At 40.5% G+C, this 19,122-nt stretch overlaps 2 protein-coding genes across 2 annotated transcripts; one reads left to right on the top strand and one right to left on the bottom strand.

Annotated features, from left to right (window-relative positions):
* Positions 1–6,541: 6,541 nt before the first annotated feature.
* sh3bgrl2 (SH3 domain binding glutamate-rich protein like 2) lies at positions 6,542–11,992 on the bottom strand. The gene is made up of 4 exons (XM_020617303.1): positions 11,705–11,992; positions 8,366–8,551; positions 7,838–7,918; positions 6,542–7,113 (listed from the first exon to the last, which is right to left on the bottom strand). Exons 1-4 carry the CDS (start codon positions 11,747–11,749, stop codon positions 7,099–7,101), a joined length of 327 nt encoding a protein of 108 aa, XP_020472959.1. The 5' UTR covers positions 11,750–11,992; the 3' UTR covers positions 6,542–7,098.
* A 1,020-nt stretch (positions 11,993–13,012) lies between these two features.
* Positions 13,013–19,106, top strand: lca5 (lebercilin LCA5). Its single transcript, XM_020617297.1, has 8 exons — positions 13,013–13,367; positions 15,012–15,414; positions 15,637–15,878; positions 16,086–16,391; positions 16,996–17,133; positions 17,261–17,357; positions 17,701–17,837; positions 17,955–19,106. The coding sequence occupies exons 2-8, from the start codon at positions 15,021–15,023 to the stop codon at positions 18,987–18,989; spliced, it is 2,349 nt and encodes a 782-aa protein (XP_020472953.1). The 5' UTR covers positions 13,013–13,367; positions 15,012–15,020; the 3' UTR covers positions 18,990–19,106.
* The last annotated feature ends 16 nt before the right edge of the window (positions 19,107–19,122 follow it).

The following is a 19,122-nucleotide window of genomic DNA, read 5'->3' as shown; positions in this document are numbered from 1 at the left end:
GCTGAAATAGCCATGGTCATTCCTGGAAAAGATGTGGCCTTGGTGTCTCTCTAAAATCTCAACACATGGCTCTGTGTCTGTTGTACCTTCACACATGTGTAAGTCACCCATGTTGTTGGCACTGATGCACCCCCACACCACAGATGCTGGTTTTTGTTAATAACAATCTTGATGGTTTTTCTCATCTTCGGAACCCGACGTTTCCTGATAAAAAACTGAAACATGGACTCGTCTGACCACAGAACGTTTCACTGTCTGTGGGTACATCTGAGTTGAACTTGATCTGAGTATCTCTTCCTGTCACTGTCTATGAGCTATTACCAGTTTCCACCGCATATTACAACTATTTAAATATGCCAGTGACACATTTTTCAAAAGCACTTTTCCTTTCTTACAAGTTTCCATTGATTTCATTTCATTTCAGGTGAAAATCAACTCATAATGTACTCAGGGCAGTTTAAAGCACTGTGTTCAGCTATTTCTTTTTTTGTGGTGCATTCATATGCTGGAGTGAAGATCTGAAACAGAGCTCTGCCATTCAACTGTCATCTAGCAGCCAAACATCACAGTTCTATGTTAAAAGCTACAGTGGCTGTCAGTTGCCATTGAGCAGCACTTTACTGTTGTTTGTTATATGCTTGTAGAAGCTTCTTTGGTCTCCCCATTTCTAAAAATGCACTGGTTGTCTGATTTCTTTTGCTGTATTTGCTGATGTGTTTTGGAAGAAGGTGGGAAGGGTAGTGACCAGGACAGAGGTACCACAGACCAACAAGGAGTCCGATGCAGTAGGCACAGCTACCGGCCGCAATGCCTTGAATTTCAGGAGGCATTTAGATAATACATAAAGTATGTTATTCTTTATCAGTATGTACTGAAGGAAATATGGTAGAACCCGCATGTAACCAAAAGCCCCTGTGTTCACTTTAATCCTGGTCTGTTTTACATGTTTTAAATGGACTAAAAGAAGCCATCAGTACCAAAAGGTCCTGTTCATGTGAACAAGTATAGTTCCTTTAGTTTGCCCTGTAACAAAATACTGATGGCATTCATGAAACAACACTGTAGATAGTTTCAACAAAGACAGAAGACTGTCACTTTCACCCAGGTAGGATTTATTGCAGGGCTCTTGGATTAGATTGCATTGGGGCAGCTAGATGCTGTACACCTGATAATCTGGAAACTCAGTGTTTGTTCAAGAGGTTATGCCAAGATAGCTTCTATTAAGAGAGAACTAGTAACTGCGATCCATCATGACATTTCGGTACTGCTGTGTGTGCATGGTTTAGTCTTTTCACTCTGTGTGTGCCCTGTGGTGTTTTTGTCAGCTGATATGGTGGCTCTCATCAATTTTTACAACATTGACCTTTCATTTTTATTTGACTTTGAGTGCCAGGAGAGAGGTAAGCAGGATCCAAAAACAGAATCAGGAGGTCTGGACAATAAATGAAGTTTTTTTATTTGGTTACTTCAGGCTTTATTCTGAATTCACCCTAATCAATACCACATGAGACAGTTCACTACACTTATCTTTTCTCTCTATCCCCCCCTTTTCTTGCAGACTGCATCATTTTACCTTAGAGCTTTATGACACTTTAGATTGAATTGAATGTATATTAATACAAATTAAACCACTTTCTGTGATTTGCCAATTATGGTTTTAGCATAATTATTGAAAAGTACAATAGCTGTCCAACCACACTTTGTGTGAAGTGTTAAGTGCCACTGCTGTCAATTGCAAGACAAATACAGCAGCTTTTAATAATTAACTTCTTCAGAATCAGCAGCAATAGCTGGAACAAAGCTTTAGACAAATCAAGGTAGAGTGTCATTCATCAAATCTGTCCAACATTGTCTAGATTTTATTCTTTCATGTTAAAAATAATTTATGAAACATGCACTGCATCAGTTTTGTAAGCTGTTTCTCCTTCATGACCATCATCATCAACCTTTTATTAACCAGCGAAAAACCAGCTGAGAGCAACTGTTCATTTTCAGTGATGCCCTGACATACAAATAACTAATTAATGATCTGGTAGAGACAGGTTTAACCTGAGAGGTATAGAAGGTAGGATGAACCTGCATGGAGGGTTAATGACTTTCTCAATGGCAAACTATCCCAAGAAGTATGGAGCCAATTTCCCTCTAGTCAGTCTTTAAGGGAATGTGTCTGGAAGAAAGCTGGAGGAAAGTTGGTGCTGAGCTTCTGTGGGTGTCTGCAAGGCAACGGTTTTGGTCTGAAGTGCAAAGAAGGGCTGCATGTGTCTCCTTCCACATCTTGTGGCAACAATGAAGGTGTAGCTGTACAGAAGGCACAGCGATTTCTATCTCATTGGTGGGAAACAATGGGGGTTGGTATCTCAAAGAGGCTTTGACCAGAAATAGTCCAGTGGCAGAACTAGTGAGGGAGCTGTGGGTGTATTCGACCCAGGGAAGATGGTTACTCCATGTTGTTGGGTTGGTGGCCATAACATCGTAGCGCAACCTCTAGTTCTTGGTTGAGTCTTTCAGCTTTTCTGTTAATCTCAGGATAGAAACTGGAGGACAGACTGACAGTAGCACCAAGAGCTGTACAAAATGCTCTCCAAACCCAAGAGATGAATTGAGGCCCTCAATAAGACACAGTGTCTAGTGGAATGCCATGAAGTCAAAAAACATGGCGTATCATGAGGTCATTGGTTTCTCGAGCTGACAGGTGTGGCAGAATGGTTTGAAAGGACGGCTGGCCTGGATCTGAGCCTGCTGATTCCATTGTGGCCAGTCTGTTCTGTTAAGACTAATCAGTCTTTAGTAAAGTGGATTCTGAACTCAACTTGCAGGACTCAGACACCAGATGAGATGTAAGTCTTACTGTTATGGTTGAGTCCCCTCAGCCAGGGGATGAGGGCGAGCAAGAGGTAGGACTCAGGATGCAGACCCAGGTGCTAGTAAAAAAAAGTGGTTTATTGAAGAAAAGCAAACAAAGTACTGAGTATATGTATAGTCCATTAACCAGAGTAGGGCAGTGATGACTGAGGAGACCAGGACGGGCAGGTGAGTAGACAGGAGGACTGTAGGGAACAGGAGAGTCAGAGGACCAGGACGACAAGGAACCAGGAGGAACGATGAACCAGAGAGACGAGGAACCCAGGAGAAGACCAGGAGGGACGAGGAGACCAGGAGGACGGGCAGATGAGAATCGCCGGAGGTGTAGAAAAAGGGATCAACAGCACAGGAACTGTCAGCGTTGAAACCAGGTGACCCAATATATAGTACATAAGAAAACAACCGTACAGAAACTGTCAGCGTTGGCATCGCGTATACATGATCAAAATACATTAATGCTCTGGCAGCGACGGAGCGTCTGCCAGGTGTTTAAATAAGAAAGGGAAGTGATTAGTGGAATGAGCGTCAGCTGTGTGCTGCGCCCTGGAGTCAATTATCAGGTGAGGCGTCTCAACAGTGTCGCTGAGCAGGCGGGATGAGAGAGAGGGGAGAAAAAGAGGGAAGTGAGGCAGGTCACGGCAAATGGACATGACACATTAACAAAAGAGGCAAAGGGATTATTCATTCAGAGTATTAAGTTGTGTGTGTGAAAGTGTGTAGTGTGTGTGTAGCCAACTCTGTGCAGACTGATATTCAATACTTAAGGGAAAATAGAATTAAACCAAATAAACTAGGAAGATGGAGGGGGTACAAATGTAAAGTAATGAAAGCAATAAAGCAATATCAATCGTATACTATATACTTTTCCATTCACATACTTATGTATACACTCAGATATATATGTAAGCACATTCATAAAACAGAAATAAATGAAATTAACAGATCGGTAAATGATCAGAAAGAGAGAGAAGAGAAAAAAATGGGGGGTAGGTAATATTCTCAGTTAAACTGGTTTGATTGATAGGTGTGACATTCCAAACAGAACCATGGCCAGTGAGGACTAATGACAGTAACAATAATGAAGTAAAAAGCAGCTTGTTATATTTCTAGGAGTTTGTGGGAATGTGTGTGGCCTCAGCCTCAGGTATCTGGTTTAAGTTAAAAGAAATTAGAAATGGATTCCAAGTGTCAGTGAAGGTTGGTATATTATTCTTATGGGTGGATGACAGTTTATCTAGTGTGATATATTGAACTGTAAGGGTCCTGTAGATATAATAATAAATCATCCGCATAGAGGCTAATTTTATGTTCTGAGTTAGTATCTTGTATTCCTTTGATACTATTATTCTGTCGTATTGCTGCTGCTAGAGGTTCAATGAAGATGGCGAATAGAGATGGTGAGAGTGGGCATCCTTGTCTAGTTCCCCGGTAAAGTGTGAAACTTTGTGAGATTATCCCATTTGTGGTTATTGTAGCTCTTGGTAATGTATATAGCCTTTTAATCCAGTGGATGAAAGACTCTCCAAAACCAAACCTTCGTAGTGTGCTGAATAGAAATGACCAGTTAACTATGACCAGTCTATGTTCATTTTGTAATAATGTCAGTGTTAAAGAAAAAAATTGTGTTTCCTTTAATTCTGTATATGAACAACCATCAGTGAGTGAGCAATAAAGAGAATTGAGATGGATACATCTTCTGTGTAATGTATTTCTGCAGAAAGGAGTTGTCTACAACAGCACTCTGAGAGGCATGTTACAGAGACTCAAAGAATAAAGGAAGATTCAGTTCAATATAAAGCAGAGGATAACGTTACACAAAAGGAGGGTACACGGAGAACAATTATGCATCTGTGTTCAAAGAGTTTCCGATTTCCAAAACACTGAGAGGTTCACAGGAGATACTTTCAAGGCCTGCGGATGTTACAGTTGCTTCTGCAGTAAATAAAGATACCATAGGCATTCAGTGTGTCAGCAGAAAACAGAGTTCACGCGTCCAGTGTGTGAAAGGTTACCACAGTTATTTACCACAATTGTTAGTAGACTATAGTTTAATATGTAAATTAACAATATAAATGGATATACTGAAAACACCATTACAGTCAGGCAGTCTGCTCACATTTCAGCATCTGTTTATTCAGATATTGGGAAACAGAGAAGGGGAGGAACAGCAGGAAGAGCTGAGTAATGGCTTGTCAGGGCAGAGGTCGATTATCGAGGCAGCTGTGGCTCAGGAAAGAGAGCAGCTGTTTTCTTACTGGAAAGTTGGCAGTTCGATTGCTGCTGTCCCCCATCCATATGCTGAAGTGTCCTTGGGCACTGCCCTCATTGTGTGAGTGTGTAAATTTCCCCATTGAACACTAATAAATGGATGATTATTATCTCAAAAACGTCTTCCCTCTGTCAGATAAGAGTAGCAATCTGTAAAGTGCACACTTATACCTCATGTGACACTGACTGTAATTATGGATTATCATAGTAGTAAATATCATAGTACTTCTTACCTCATAGAATGGGGTAATGCTGTTTTTGTTCTTCACAGTAACAGAAATATTAACAGCTTGAGCCAACAGATCTCATGTCCCACATTTTATTGTGTCACTGGCACTGCTAAAACTTCCCCTTCCAACTCTGAGTCTTTTAGGAACCTTGAAGTATTACTCCCCCCACTCAGTCTTCCTGTAACCACTATTTGTTCAACCTGTATTAGTTTATATCATGACTGCACCACTGGAGCTACATAAATTAGTCAGCAAACTTTGCCATAATTTTACCTTGTAGCTACTGCTTTCAGGTGATCTCACAATAATGTTCGCATATACAACTGATGAACCATTATTTTCTCATCCTGTAAGTGCTTTTGCAATTAATTCCTAGTTTTTCAGAATGTTAATCAAGTTCAGAAAAACACAACAGAAAGTCTTACAGAAATGTGTGACTACAGGGGACTGGATTTTGAGACATGATGTTCACTGATCTAAACAAATAATAATCGAAATTATTGTAGACTGAATAGAACAACTAATTTTTATAACATCCATCCATCCATCTTTGTCCACTTTGTCCAAGACCAGGTCGCGGGGGCAGTAGACTGAGCAGAGCCTCCCAGACTTCCCTCTCCCCCCACACCCCCTCTAGCTCCTCAGGAGGAACCCCAAGGCGTTCCCAGGCCAGCCGGGAGACATAGTCTCTCCAACGTGCTCTGGGTCTGCCCCGAGGCCTTCTCCAGGAGGGACATGCCCAGAATACCTCCCCAGGGAGGCGTCCAGGGGGCATCCTAAATAGGTGCCCGAGCCACCTCAACTGGTTCCACTCAACGTGGAGGAGCAGCGGCTCTACTCTGAGCTCCTCATGGGTGGCTGAGCTCCGCACCCTAACCCTAAGGGTTATGGTTATTTAGTCTAAAACTGTTAATGTAGCATATTGACACACTGTATATCGTTATTTTGATTATATTGTAATCTCAAATGTTTAGTTATTAAACATCATTTGGATAAAGTGTCAGGTCAGAAATTTAATGTCCATTATATTATACGCTGACTCTTTTACACCTCATTTTACTCCTGTGTTAGCAATATAATTTTGTCATTAAGCTAAAGAACAGCTAGACTTAGGAACAAGGAATTTATATATAAGAACTTGTGTGTGGAGCAGCCTGTTCTAACTTCAAAATACACAGGTTGCATTAAGTGCAGCCCTCTCATTTAACACAGCCTTCTTTAACAGCTGCTGACTGAGACAGATACACACGCAATAAGACATGCATACACACAATTCAAGTGTGCATTCAGGTGACTTGCAGTGCACCTGATCATTTCTTCTACATTCACTGCATTGCAAACTGACCCAAACCAAATGGTCTGCTGATGCAAAAGCTGCTACATGTTTGCAAAGAATTGATGCTACTGCATTGTGAGACGGTGTTTGCTGTCACAGTGTGTTAAATATGAAAAGGAAACACAAATGCATCCATTATAAAGTTGATCCTCCTCTTCTGTGATTAAGCCTCTGTGGCCTCTTGAGAATCAAGACACTTCTTGGAAACTTATGTGATGGTGGAATGTTGTTTTAAAGAGTTTTTAAAGTCAGGAGAGGACATGCAGGGGGTCAGATGATGTTTGGCAAAATACTAGCATCATGAATGGAAGATCACGGGATAGGAGGTGATGCAACACAGGACATGGTGCAGTTTTTGTCCTCATATTTTAAGGTTGCCTGGGCGCATACCAGCAGATGGATCTATGACTCAGAATCCTAGAAAGATTGGGGAAAAAAGAGCACAACAGTTTGTCTAATTATCTGTCTGATTACTGCATCTTCAACTCATGTGTCCTCTAAGTCACTCTTAGACTAACTACACCCATTCAATACACACTATAACTAGATGCATACATTCTCCCTATATCAGATCTCTTTGCTAAACATGAAATCCAGGAGCATTGTCAGACTGAATGTATCTGCCAGTTTACGCATAATCAGATTTCTTCTAACTGAGTTATCCAATCAACCTCTAGATGAGAGACAGAAAAAACATGTGACTGGAGAAAATCTGCAAAATAGATTAGAGGAGAAGAGGAGTCAGGGCCACTGAATCTAGATATACTGACATTTTTTGCCATCGACCCAAAAATGCTGATGTGCATGAAATAGCAATAAGTTATACATCACATGTTTCAGAGGCAACTTGCAGGGCCAGAGCACTGTGGAGATGTGGTGCATTGTTTCATGTTCAAGGAAAACAGAACTGACAGCAAACCTTGGTGGCAACTTATACCACAGAAATTCTGGGTTTATGTGCGCTAGCTTGGTATTCCTCACACTGTGGGGACCAAAACCTGCTTACAGATTCAACTTGTGGGGACTGATTAATGTTAGGGTAAGTCTCCAGGAAATTAATGTGAGTTCATGTCAAGTCCCCCACAAGAAAAGACAACAAACACGCGTGTATATGTGCGTGATTGTGTGTACATTCACTTACTTTCACTGAGGGTTGGGAACTGAGCCCAAGGAATGCAAACACAGCGTTGTTCTCCTTTGACTGGAAGAAGTCTTCATAGTCCTGAGGGGAAGGGGAAAAAATGAGGATGTTGAGTGTTACACAATCTCTACAAGTTTAAAGATTGTGTAAACAGCCCTGACAAAGAGTCTTTCCACTGCTGGTTTTAATACAGTTCAATAATCAGGACATTGAAGAGTAATGTTGGATTACCCTGGTCAGTCAGAGTGATGGCAGGGAGAGCAGATAATCTGCCCCATCTGCAAAACTGGATTACGACTGGATTGCAGAGCAGCGTACAACCTCAGTGGAGGACAAAAACTGGCATACTCGAGCTGATCAAACTCCTAGCATAGCAAACTCAACCTTGTACTAACATACATATCATATACGTATTGTATAGTGTACAACAAATCAAATACAATCTCTACCTCAAAGGTTCTTTTCAAGTGCATGGCTACCTAATCGAAGGCTGCTCATTCTAAACATTACAACTGATTTTCATCATACCCCACAGTAGCAATCCTCATTGAAGATCTGTGGAGGCAGTGGGTTGCCTTTGTCTGGCCACTTGTCTCTGGGGATGTTGTGGTACATCCAGAGCCTCTGATCCTCCAGCATGGTGATGTCTATTTCCTGGAAGCTAATTCGATTGGCCTCCAGAAAACCAATCACTGCTTGCTGATGCTTTTTTACCTGGAAAGATCCAAAATGAATAAGACAAACAAAGACGGTGGAAGAAACTTGGGTCACTGACGGTGAGATAAAGATGCACATTTAAAAGAATGATCTCATAATGTCTTTATGGATGTACAATACATGTGTATATAAAGTGTAGGCAGAGACTGTGTTTAGCATACCCCTGTCTCTAGGCCAAGCTGCTGAGTATTTAATACACTCTTGTAATAACAAACAGTAAGTGGACACCCATCAAACCAGAGCAGCGTTTCTTAAAGTGTACTTTACGTATGCAGTGTGCACAGTGACTCCATTAGTAAAAGGGTCATTAAGGATTACTAATAAGCAACCTTTTCTTACAGTATGCCTTTAACCTTATAATACATGACTACAAATAAATAATAATTATTATTTCAACTGCTATATTTATTATTCTATTCAAAAGGAATTAATCAGGTTCCTGTTTTGTGTTCCCACATGCAACCAATGATTCTCAAGTTAGTCCTTTGTGATCAAATAACTCGAGTGAAAGGGGGAAAATATATTATTCTACCAAATTCCTACAGTTTTATTTTGTGCATTTATCAATATCTGTTTCATGTAGATGAAGAATATATTATTTTTCCCATTTTTAGACCAATCATTCATGGATTCTACCTCCTACAACAACATCCATTTTGTATATTTATCCATAGTTTTTTCATCTCTATGTTATAATCTGTTGTGAACACAAGTACATAATATTCTTCCGAAATATACAACAAATACTAAAACATTTATTAGCATCACAAAAGGCAGATTATACAGTGTGAACAAATGAAAAAGAGAGCTAAATACCATTGTGTATGGGTCAGTACTCTGTCTTCAATGGTGAAAATTAAAAATACAGTACAATAAGTTCAATTTTAACAATGTCTTCCCTGTGTGCTTGTTCGTGTATATATGTGTGTGCCCATTATTTTACGGCTGCTGAAGGTCACAATGGGGCTACTGTTTTACCTTTATGACAGTGTGTTCCTATAACAGTAGTTCTGTGTGTGGCCATAAAACAGCTTTACATAAGACCAGACTGTCTTTAAATAGAAAAATGCCAGTTTGTTATGGTCAAAGGTTAAAACTCCATATAGAATCACTGTTAGTTTCTAGTCTATAGGCTACTGTATGTCACACTGCTGAAAAACAACATACTATAAATGACTTGACCTACCTCTGGGCTGAAAGGGCGACAGCACGGGTCTAAATAATAAAAGAGCTGAGTGAGAGTATGTGTGTAAGGGGATGGCTGAGTTCAGAATTGTGTGTCTGTATGTATGCAAGACATGCAACACATTACAGCATATGAGTAGGCATGCATTCTTTGAGAGTACTTTCTGAAATGCAAAGATACGATCAAGGTTAAGAGAGAATCCATGAACAATGAAAGACAGAGGGAAAGTGAGGAGGAAAAGAAAAACGATCAGAAAACCAACACTTTCCCTGATCAACTGTAGTTTCGAAATATGAACCTCGATTTTCTCATAAAAACTATTTTTAACTTGGACTCCACCATTACCATGCTTTCTCATAATTCCCCAAAGGTTGTAACTATTTTTATGATTACAACCTCCGTTTCTAATAAATATTAGGAAAAGGGAGATTACAACATGCAAAATGTGATGAGACTGAACCCAACACACATCTATGGAGGATGGGGGGATAACCTAATTTGTACTTTATTCATTGTGCGCTGATGTTTTCCGCCCTACTAATCTGATGTTGTGACACTGCCAACTGTTATTATTACTTTTGCTTGACTCTGTCTTTTACTGCTTATATATTCTTGCATTTGTTGCATCTGTTTTTTTCCAGTTCTCCAAATGATGGTTTCTCACTACGTATGTTTTCCTCTATCTCCATCTCACAGTAATGACCCCCTTACCTCCCAGCCCTATCTCCCCATACACCTGAGCCTGACACTGACACAAATGGTGGACTTCCTCAAGTGTGCTTGGCTGTGCATCATGTGTGAGAGACAGAGTCTGTGTGTTTTGAACCTATGTGTCATACAGTTAAAAATAACTCCTCTGTAAACTCTCAAAGATTGTGCTGCCCTCCTTCACCAAGACGAAGCATGATAAAATAAATATATTACTCATATGCTCTATTACCTAAGACTTTAAGCATTCAAGCAAGTGCTGTTTGATGATTTTCTGCTCAAACTCAGAAGGGCACTCTCTCTATGGCTTGTGCCAACAAGACTAGGGCTGAACTCACAATCATTTTGGTTGTAGAATTTTTTTTATAAAGTCATTAATTGACAAATCTATGAAATGTCAAGCCCTCACATTCACAAAGCTGACACAAAAAAATGTTTGTTGATTTAAATTATTAGACCATTAACAAAATAGATGGCAACTCATTTTCTATTAATCATTTCAGCACATCACAAGACCCAGAGTACATATACAAGTGTTTAGATTATGGCCAGCTGCTGCTTAATAGGAACCATTCCCTAGATTTATTCAGAGGCTGAAATGAACATCTCACAGAGGTTCAGTAGTACAGATGTTGTTGCAGAAGCCAGCGCATCCATTACTTAAAACTAGAACAATCGTTTTAAGAGCTTGATACTTGAAGGTGTAACAGCTTTATTTGGAATAACCTTATACTGTTTTAAATATCAGCCTGGTTATGCAACACAGATCTACTTCTAATACCGTTTTTGCTTGAATCAATCAGACAAACCTAGATTCTAATGTGGTATGTCATTTTGAGGTCTTAGGTAATATTGCCTATAGATCCTGCAGGAGTGCAGATGAGTCATTTATGGTTGTTGCACACCCAACACGTACTTTGTTCTGTTTATAGGTGGGGCTGCAACCAAAACTATAAACCAATTGGAACATTAAATACAATCCTTCTAGTAAAGTGCAAATTTAACAGGCTGATGTGACGCATAAATTGCACAGAATGCGCATCTTAGTTACTGTGTATCCTTTCTATCTGTCTTAATAATTGCTTCACTGCTTGTGAAGAGCGAACTCCAAGTCCTGTTATATAATTGCAATGAATACTATTCGACTATTCAGTGAGTATAAACATTTTAAAATGGCTTTTCGTATGTTTGCATTGTTAATATGGACCTGTCAACAAACCTGATAACACATTTGAGAGATTAAATAGGCTACTCACCGCGACTGAGCCAGTTGAGGAGGCTATGTAAACCTTGATAACCATTTTAATCGCAAATGAATGTGAGACAGTCGACAACAGTTTGGTGCTAGCGAATCCTGTTTATTCCCCCAAATTACGACTAAAAAGTCTACAGTACAGGCTGCTTTATGTGAGAAAAGCGTCTCCAGTATTTAAACTGAAAATAAGACAGCGTGCTCTCTAGAGGCGCTCGAGCGTTATTGTCACTGCACATACTAAACACTGGACTTCCGGTCAAACTTTCAAACTACAGTATACAATCAGTACAGTAATATTTATCATCACGTTTACAGCTCCAGTGAGCATGTCTGTTTTGTTATCAATCATTTTTTGGCTCATACGTTATAAAATATTGGATACTGCAATCCTTTAGTATTATATTAGCAAACGTCCGGCCACTTGATACAGGTAGGAACCATGGTTCTAAGCTGCATAGTAGGCGGATAATGTAAGAAATAGAGGTGTAACCTAGTTCTCCACTAAATTCTGGCAGCTTTTTGACCAGCAAAGTTGTTTTCTGCCTACTAGTTTTGTTACCCTTTCAGTCAATTTTGGTGACCATGTGTGGCTCAATTTGTTTGGGATGTAAAATCTGATCTGATTGTAGGTTCATTTATGTTTTAGGAATTAGAGCATCTTCTTTGCTTTTTCATATTTTTCATCAATAAAAAATGGCTGTGTATTAGGAATGGCTGATTACTAGGCTATTCAATGCAGATTTGGATCCACTAAATACAGATGAAAAATGTCCAGACATTTTCTATTATTATAGGTACAAAATAAGATTTTGGTAAAAGCACACTTCTGGCTTTTTGTTTCCACTATAGGCATACGTGCTGCTGCGAATAAACTGACAAATTTTAGATAAACATCAACGCATTGCATTGCACAGGATGAGTAAGAAACCATATCAACAACTGTAAATACTGCAGATTTTCTGGCACATATATCTTGCATGAATCTCACCACCAACGTAATTTGTATTTGGCCAATTAATATCATGTTACTCCTTATTTTCCATTATTATTCCCAAGTTAATATCAATCCATCCATCCATCATCTATACCACTTATCCAGAGAGAATCCACGCAGGCACAGGGAGAACATGCAAACTCTGCAAGAAAGGCACTGGGTCAGCCGGGGCTCGAACCTCAAACCTTCTTTCCGGTTAATATAAAAAGCTTAAACATGTGCAGCTGTGAATTACACAGGCTATACAAAGCAACGTTAGCTCATAATAATAACATATAGCCTAGCCTATAAAATCTTTTACTAAACATAACACGCGCTACAGCGCCACTGTGGTGATAGACAGGTATTGCAGGGAGTTGTGCTGTTACCATGGTACGGTGTCAGCGGCTGGACTAGAGCAAACTTCAAGGCGTGTGCTGAAAAAACAGCATCAGAACGATCTTGTACTGTGAATATTTTTACAGGACGATTCATTTAAAAGTGACAGCCGTGACTGTTTGTTTCCAGAAAGGGTGGACAATATGCCTTCTTATAGCTAAGGGTAGCTAACGTTAGTTATCGCTAGCTCGCTAGTGGTTGAAGCTGTGTAGTTAATATTAGCCAGTCGAATCTAAAGAATAAGCTGTTAATTGCTACGAAGTCAAGACAAACGACGCTATCATGGTAGTAGGTAAGTAGATAGTTTAACGTGAAACAGACAAGTTGGTGCCAGGAGACTCCGAAGGTAGCGTTAAAACCAAACACACCCCACCTGTTGATGGTAGTTTCTTGTTGCTATGTTAGCATTTATTAGCAGTAGGATAACGTTGGTTAGCGGTCACTTATCCAGCACCGTTAGCTTTCTTGAACCCCTTATGGGCTAACGTTTGCTGGTGACACTATGCCGAAATGCTTTTTGTTTCGTTTACCACTTTTTCCTTTTATCTATGTCTGTTCGATCATTTGCACACGAACAGAGATGTGTGGTTGTCTACAGGTGCTATATTTAGTCTTTTTTGTGACTTGGCGAGCAGACTTGACAACAATGCACCTGTCAACAACAGACGGCCAACTTTAATCTGGTCTGTTCATGTTAGAAAGAACAGGCCAGGTATAGTTACTAATGCCGCTTTAGTAAGCCCTTGACAACAAACACCTGTATGTGTGTTTTCACGAGACTGGTTGTTACCTGATTGCATGTGGATCTTAACAGCTTTACAGAAGAGACATTTTCCTGTTAAAACCTTTAAGAATGCATTTAAAAAGCAAGTATCATTCATCAAAGTTATACGACAAAGCTTAACGTAGTTTTCAGTTTGTATTCAGGTGCAGGATCTTTTGCCCTGCTTGACCTACAATGATGCTCTTGTCCATTAATGGTGGTGCAGGCTGTGTGGCACTGAATACTTGACCGTGATTGATTCTGTTATTGTCAGGGTTGATGAAAAGGCCAGATGAATGCATGATCTTTATATTCCATTAACACAAATTTTATGGAGCCTACTCGTTCCTTGGTGTGAGGTTTGATTTATGTGTTTATTCTTCAAACCAGTTAAGATTGTTTGATCCATTATGATACAAACACAAAGAAAAAAACTGAAGGCTGTGAGCATGGATAAAAAATATTTTATATGTAATATTTTAGGAAGTATTAATGCTGTACAGATAAAAATGCATAAGATGATATGGAGCACATTAATATTAAATGTTCAATGCCATATCTAAAATCAACAAAGTAAGAATATACATTAGGTTGGAAACACCAGAATTCCACATTTTTCTTTTTCTCTTCCTTTTTCTATATCCTGTGAATGTGTGTACATGTGCAGTGCACGGCATTGTACATTGCAGTCAAAAATAATGATCTCGCTGTTTAATAAGTCACCAGGGCAGAAGGGGGAAAGCTGGTCATTTGTACATTGCAGTAGCGGTGTGGAACAGTGATATCATACATCATTCAGCTTCATGGAAAATTCCAAGTCGTGTGTTGTCGCTTAGTGACCAAGATACACAATACAGGAAACCACAGAGAAACCAGCTGGCCTAGCTTCTTATTACTGGTTTGGATGAATTTATGGAATTTTGACCAGGGCTGCACAGTACAAATGTTTTGGTTAGTTTACCAGGGGACTTTTAATATAGCGATGTGAAATAGGGTATACACTACCAGTCGCACTTTCCCATTTAAATGAATGGGGAAGTGTGTCCAGACTTTTGACTGGTAGTGTACATCCTGTACAAGTAAGCCCACTGTTAATTTGTAACTCCTAAAAATCTAAAAAATGTCATTCAGAGTCTGTGATTTGTTCCCCACTTTTTGTGTTTAAATCCACAGCATTTCAACATGGAATCTAAAAGTGCCCCTGACCTGTGTGAAGATAATAAGGATGTTGTTCTAAGTCGCCAGTCCCTCCGGAATGAAAAGAAAGATTCTCAAGCATCATCCTTCCAAAAACGCAAAAAGAACTTCCGGGACAAGATTCAGGATGAAGATGAAAAAGACAGCTATGTTGAAAATAGATCAAAAACCTGGACGTGGCATTCAGACCCTGATCGAGACCAGATATCAGATGAGGAGCACCGGAGAAGTAGTGGGTCATGTTACTCGGAGGACTATGAGAATGAGTCTTTTTCAGAGCGTTCACTCTCACCATACAACCAGTCCCAGACCCCATACCTTAATCCTCAAAGAGGGGTGCGGACAAAGAGAATTTCTAGCAGCCCCCTTTATAAGACAGGTATGTACTGGAAACCAATGAAGTGATCAGATATGTATAAATGAACGAATTAAACCTGTGAATTTGGTTATGAATTAGCTTTAACAGGCTAGTATGTCTTACCTACTGTAGCCAAATCCTTAAATTATGTTTACCATGGCCTGGAAGTGCATATAAATAAGTGTTTTATTTGTCATTACCTTTAAATTATTTCCACATCATGTATGTTTCTCTGTCTCTTAGGTGGTGTGGGGCGGAGGGGTGTTTCCCGTCCGCAGCGTCCGGGTGGCCAACGACTGACCCACCAGCAACGCAGGGGAGTGCAGTCACAAAGCAAGGAGTCCACACCACCTAAAGACCTGGACCTGGTGACTAAGAGGGTGCTTTCTGCTCGCCTGCTAAAGATCAATGAACTTCGTAATTATCTTGCTGAGCTGCAGCAGCGCACCGATGAGCTGCAGAAAGAAAATCGAGTTCTCAGACAGGTATGCCCAAACGTTAAGTTTGGTTTGAATGGATGAGGTGACTCTTGATTAAACTATATCGGATTTTAGTGGCCAGTATTGATGCTGTGCAACATAAACACACACATAATCTGTCACATAATCCTTCACATTGAAATTATATTTCTTTGTCCTTAGCTTTAACATTTGTGGCATCCTAAAGTTGAATGTCTTTTTTCTGTGCTGCAGCTTCAGGTGCGTCAAGAGAAAGCCTTGCAGCGCTATAATGACACAGAAGGCGAGATTTCCACGCTGCTGTCACGCCATTCTAATGAGACCCACGTGCTGCGTGAACGTCTCAGACGCACTCAGGAGCGGGAGCGGGCAGCTGAGCGACGTTTAAAGGACAGCGAAGAGCAGCTGCTGAAGAGTCAGGCGACCATCGCCCGTTTGAAGAAGCTGGTCGACCAGCGAGAGTTAGGAGCCAGAGATGAGCTAAACCGCAGGCTGGAGGAAGCGAAAGCACGGGCCCAGGAGTCGGAGTGCAAGATTAAGGTACATGTTTTATAAAGTTAATTTATTTACCTATTTATTGATTAATAAGAAATGGCCTAAAAATGTCTTACATTTCTACAATTTTCAATATTACTTAATTTGTAAATAGACTTTTACATTATTGGTCTTTACAGGTCAAATGACCAAATAAATCTGTTCCCAGTTCAGGCTATAACTCTATAAAATACAGAAAAGCTCAAGGAGGTAGAATGCTCACCGACAGCTCTGGTATGAACTGTAACTAAAGGAGGGTATATATGGTTTCAGAGCTGATAGAATTTGCCCTACATTATACTCTTGTGACATGATCAGTATTGGTCCAAAAACAGCAACAAAGTTGCACATACTGCTTCCCAGGTCTCTTTGAGATGCAGCTGACAGACTTGGTAAGAGATCATGGATATCTGGTTAGTAAGGTTATACAATGACATGTAGGAAATAATACATGCATTAATTTGCCCCTTATTTATGAATAGACCTCTGTCATCCATAAATTAAACAGTATAAAGCAGTAATTTGCTTTCAATCACATATATTTTCTTGATCTTAGTTTTCCCTTTCGTGTGGTAGTTATTTTAAAATGTGTGCATGTGTGTGTTTGAAGGAGCTGGAGCGTAGCATTGAGCTGAGCAACAGCAGCTACCACCGGCAGCTGGCTGCAGGAAGAAAGAAGACCATCAATGCCCAGGAGGAGATCAGGATTCTGCAGGAGGAGCTGGAACGAGTGACCAGTAAACTCAAGGTGCATATGCACAGAAATATGCTTCACATAGTCACCGAAGCAAACCGTCTTCCTTCATGACTGTGCATGAAAAAGCAGCTTTCTCACAGTGTGAAAATGTCATGTTGTTCATTTCTTTTCCTATCAGGAGAAGGAGAGAGAACTAGATGCCAAAAACATCTACGCCAACCGCATGGCAAAGGGCTCACTAAGAAAAGATACAGACAGTTACACAAAGCGGAATGGTAACTGTTGGTTGTCACAAAACCTAATAATAATGATTTTATTGTTCCTGTGGCCGTGGAAGATATTGAAGAGTAAACAGAAATGTTATATTTACCATTCCTGAAGAGGTTTTGCATGTTTTGCCTATAATAAGGGATATGTTGCCAGGGAAATGTTGTTTGTGATCTTCATTTTCTTTATTATTATTCTATTTTTTGTGTTGTTCAGGTCTCTTCCTGTTGCTTTATATGCATACTAGTCTAAATAATAAATGTTCTTGTTTGAATTGTATGAACAAATATGGATAAGGGTTTAAAATGGGTTTAAAACTGTTCTATACTCTCCTTGTTTTTCCATGTATAGTCCCCAGCAGGAACAGCACCAAGGCAGTGCAGACTGAAGACAGGATGTCTAATCTGGACTTTCCCACACCTCCCCCTGCTATCACTGCTACCAGTGAGTACAGTGAACGGCCACCTGACGAATACCTATCACTCAAGGTAAAATGTCTTTCCCTCAATCCACATTTCATCTTCAGGTTTAGTGCACTGTCTGTCGCTGTTATTTGTCTGTCATTCACTTCCTGTATCTGTTTCTCTCTCATTTTCTGTCACCAGGAGCTTGACAGAGTGGACAGACAGGCAGAAACAGAAGACAGGCTTCAAAAGTGGGAACAGCAGAAGATGAGAGACAGAGAAAAAAGAGACACAGAGAAGCAGCTGCTGGCAAAGAAGAATGAGCAGGAGAAGGAGGAGAAACAGCAACTCAACCAGGAGCTGAATGTGCTCAAAGATGAAGCAAAGAGCAAGAAGCATGATCATATCCAGGAGGAGGTGGAGAGGTGGAACCAGGAGGCTCTGGCCAGTCAGCAAGCAGCAGAGGAAGCACGCCGCAAAAAAGATCAGCTGCTTGCTAAGATGCTAGAAATAGATTGTAAAAACCAGGGAGCCCAGGACTCCATGCGTGCTGAGTCGAGTCCTCCTGAGTCCGGAAAAGGTATCAGTGACCATTCTTCTTCACGTCCTCCTGAGCAGAGGAGCCATAAGGTTTCGATTTTCAGCCTCACAGAATCAGAGGAGTCAGCCAGTTTGCATGCTGCTGCTGGAAGCCAGGAAGGCGGAAGGAGAAGACCAGGCGTAGATGGTGGGGCTGTTACAACTGGAATAGGAAGGAGAGCACTACATACCCAAATCTCTAGTGATGACTTGGCATTTGGAAGCTACGCACCCTCTTTTGGACATTCAGCTTACCGGGGGTCTTCAGGTTTCCCTCCACCTCCGTCCAAAGACGACAGGGAGTCTGCTTTAGAAACAATAGGTGTTTTTAGCCTCAGAGGAGTGGAGACAGAGAAGGAAAAGGAGAAAGGAAAGGATGCAGACAAGAACCAGAAGTCTAGCCTCATGCAGCAGCTATTTGGAGCCCTGACAGTGCCTGCTGGTGACAATGTGAGCACCTCCAATAAAAGGGAGGTACTCAGCAGTCCTCCAGCTACCAATGGAGTACGCTCAAGAAGGGATGGACTGACAGGCTTCAATTCAGGGTCTTTCACTCCTCCAGCCTCCTCTTTAAGCACCCTACATGTAGCAGATAGCAGACCTGCCATCCGAGCCATCACCTCATTTGATGATGACCTAGAGGAACTGGCATTATGAAAATAGGTAGTCAGTGTCATAGCAAGCAAACACGCAGTCAAAATGAGATGCCATGAGGTGATTTCCAAATACAAATACAAATCTGAGCAATAAAAGAAGTCGACTTTCTCAAGAGAACAGAGGCAGAAAAAAA

The sequence above is a fragment of the Monopterus albus genome, unplaced genomic scaffold (assembly GCF_001952655.1).
Source record: "Monopterus albus unplaced genomic scaffold, M_albus_1.0 scaffold188.1, whole genome shotgun sequence".
In the NCBI taxonomy this organism is placed as follows: domain Eukaryota; kingdom Metazoa; phylum Chordata; class Actinopteri; order Synbranchiformes; family Synbranchidae; genus Monopterus; species Monopterus albus.
Note: the sequence above shows the minus strand (reverse complement) of the source record. Positions and strands in the feature narration are given on the sequence as shown.

Coding starts and splice junctions, on each gene's coding strand:
- sh3bgrl2 (XM_020617303.1), bottom strand. CDS start 11,749: ATGGTTATCAAGGTTTACATAGCCTCCTCAACTGGCTCAGTCGCG. Junction 8,552..11,704: donor CCTCAACTGGCTCAGTCGCG/GTGAGTAGCCTA, acceptor GGATCTTTCCAG/GTAAAAAAGCATCAGCAAGC. Junction 7,919..8,365: donor ATGAGGATTGCTACTGTGGG/GTATGATGAAAA, acceptor CCTTCCCCTCAG/GACTATGAAGACTTCTTCCA.
- lca5 (XM_020617297.1), top strand. CDS start 15,021: ATGGAATCTAAAAGTGCCCCTGACCTGTGTGAAGATAATAAGGATGTT. Junction 15,879..16,085: donor AAAATCGAGTTCTCAGACAG/GTATGCCCAAAC, acceptor TCTGTGCTGCAG/CTTCAGGTGCGTCAAGAGAA. Junction 17,358..17,700: donor CAGTTACACAAAGCGGAATG/GTAACTGTTGGT, acceptor TTCCATGTATAG/TCCCCAGCAGGAACAGCACC.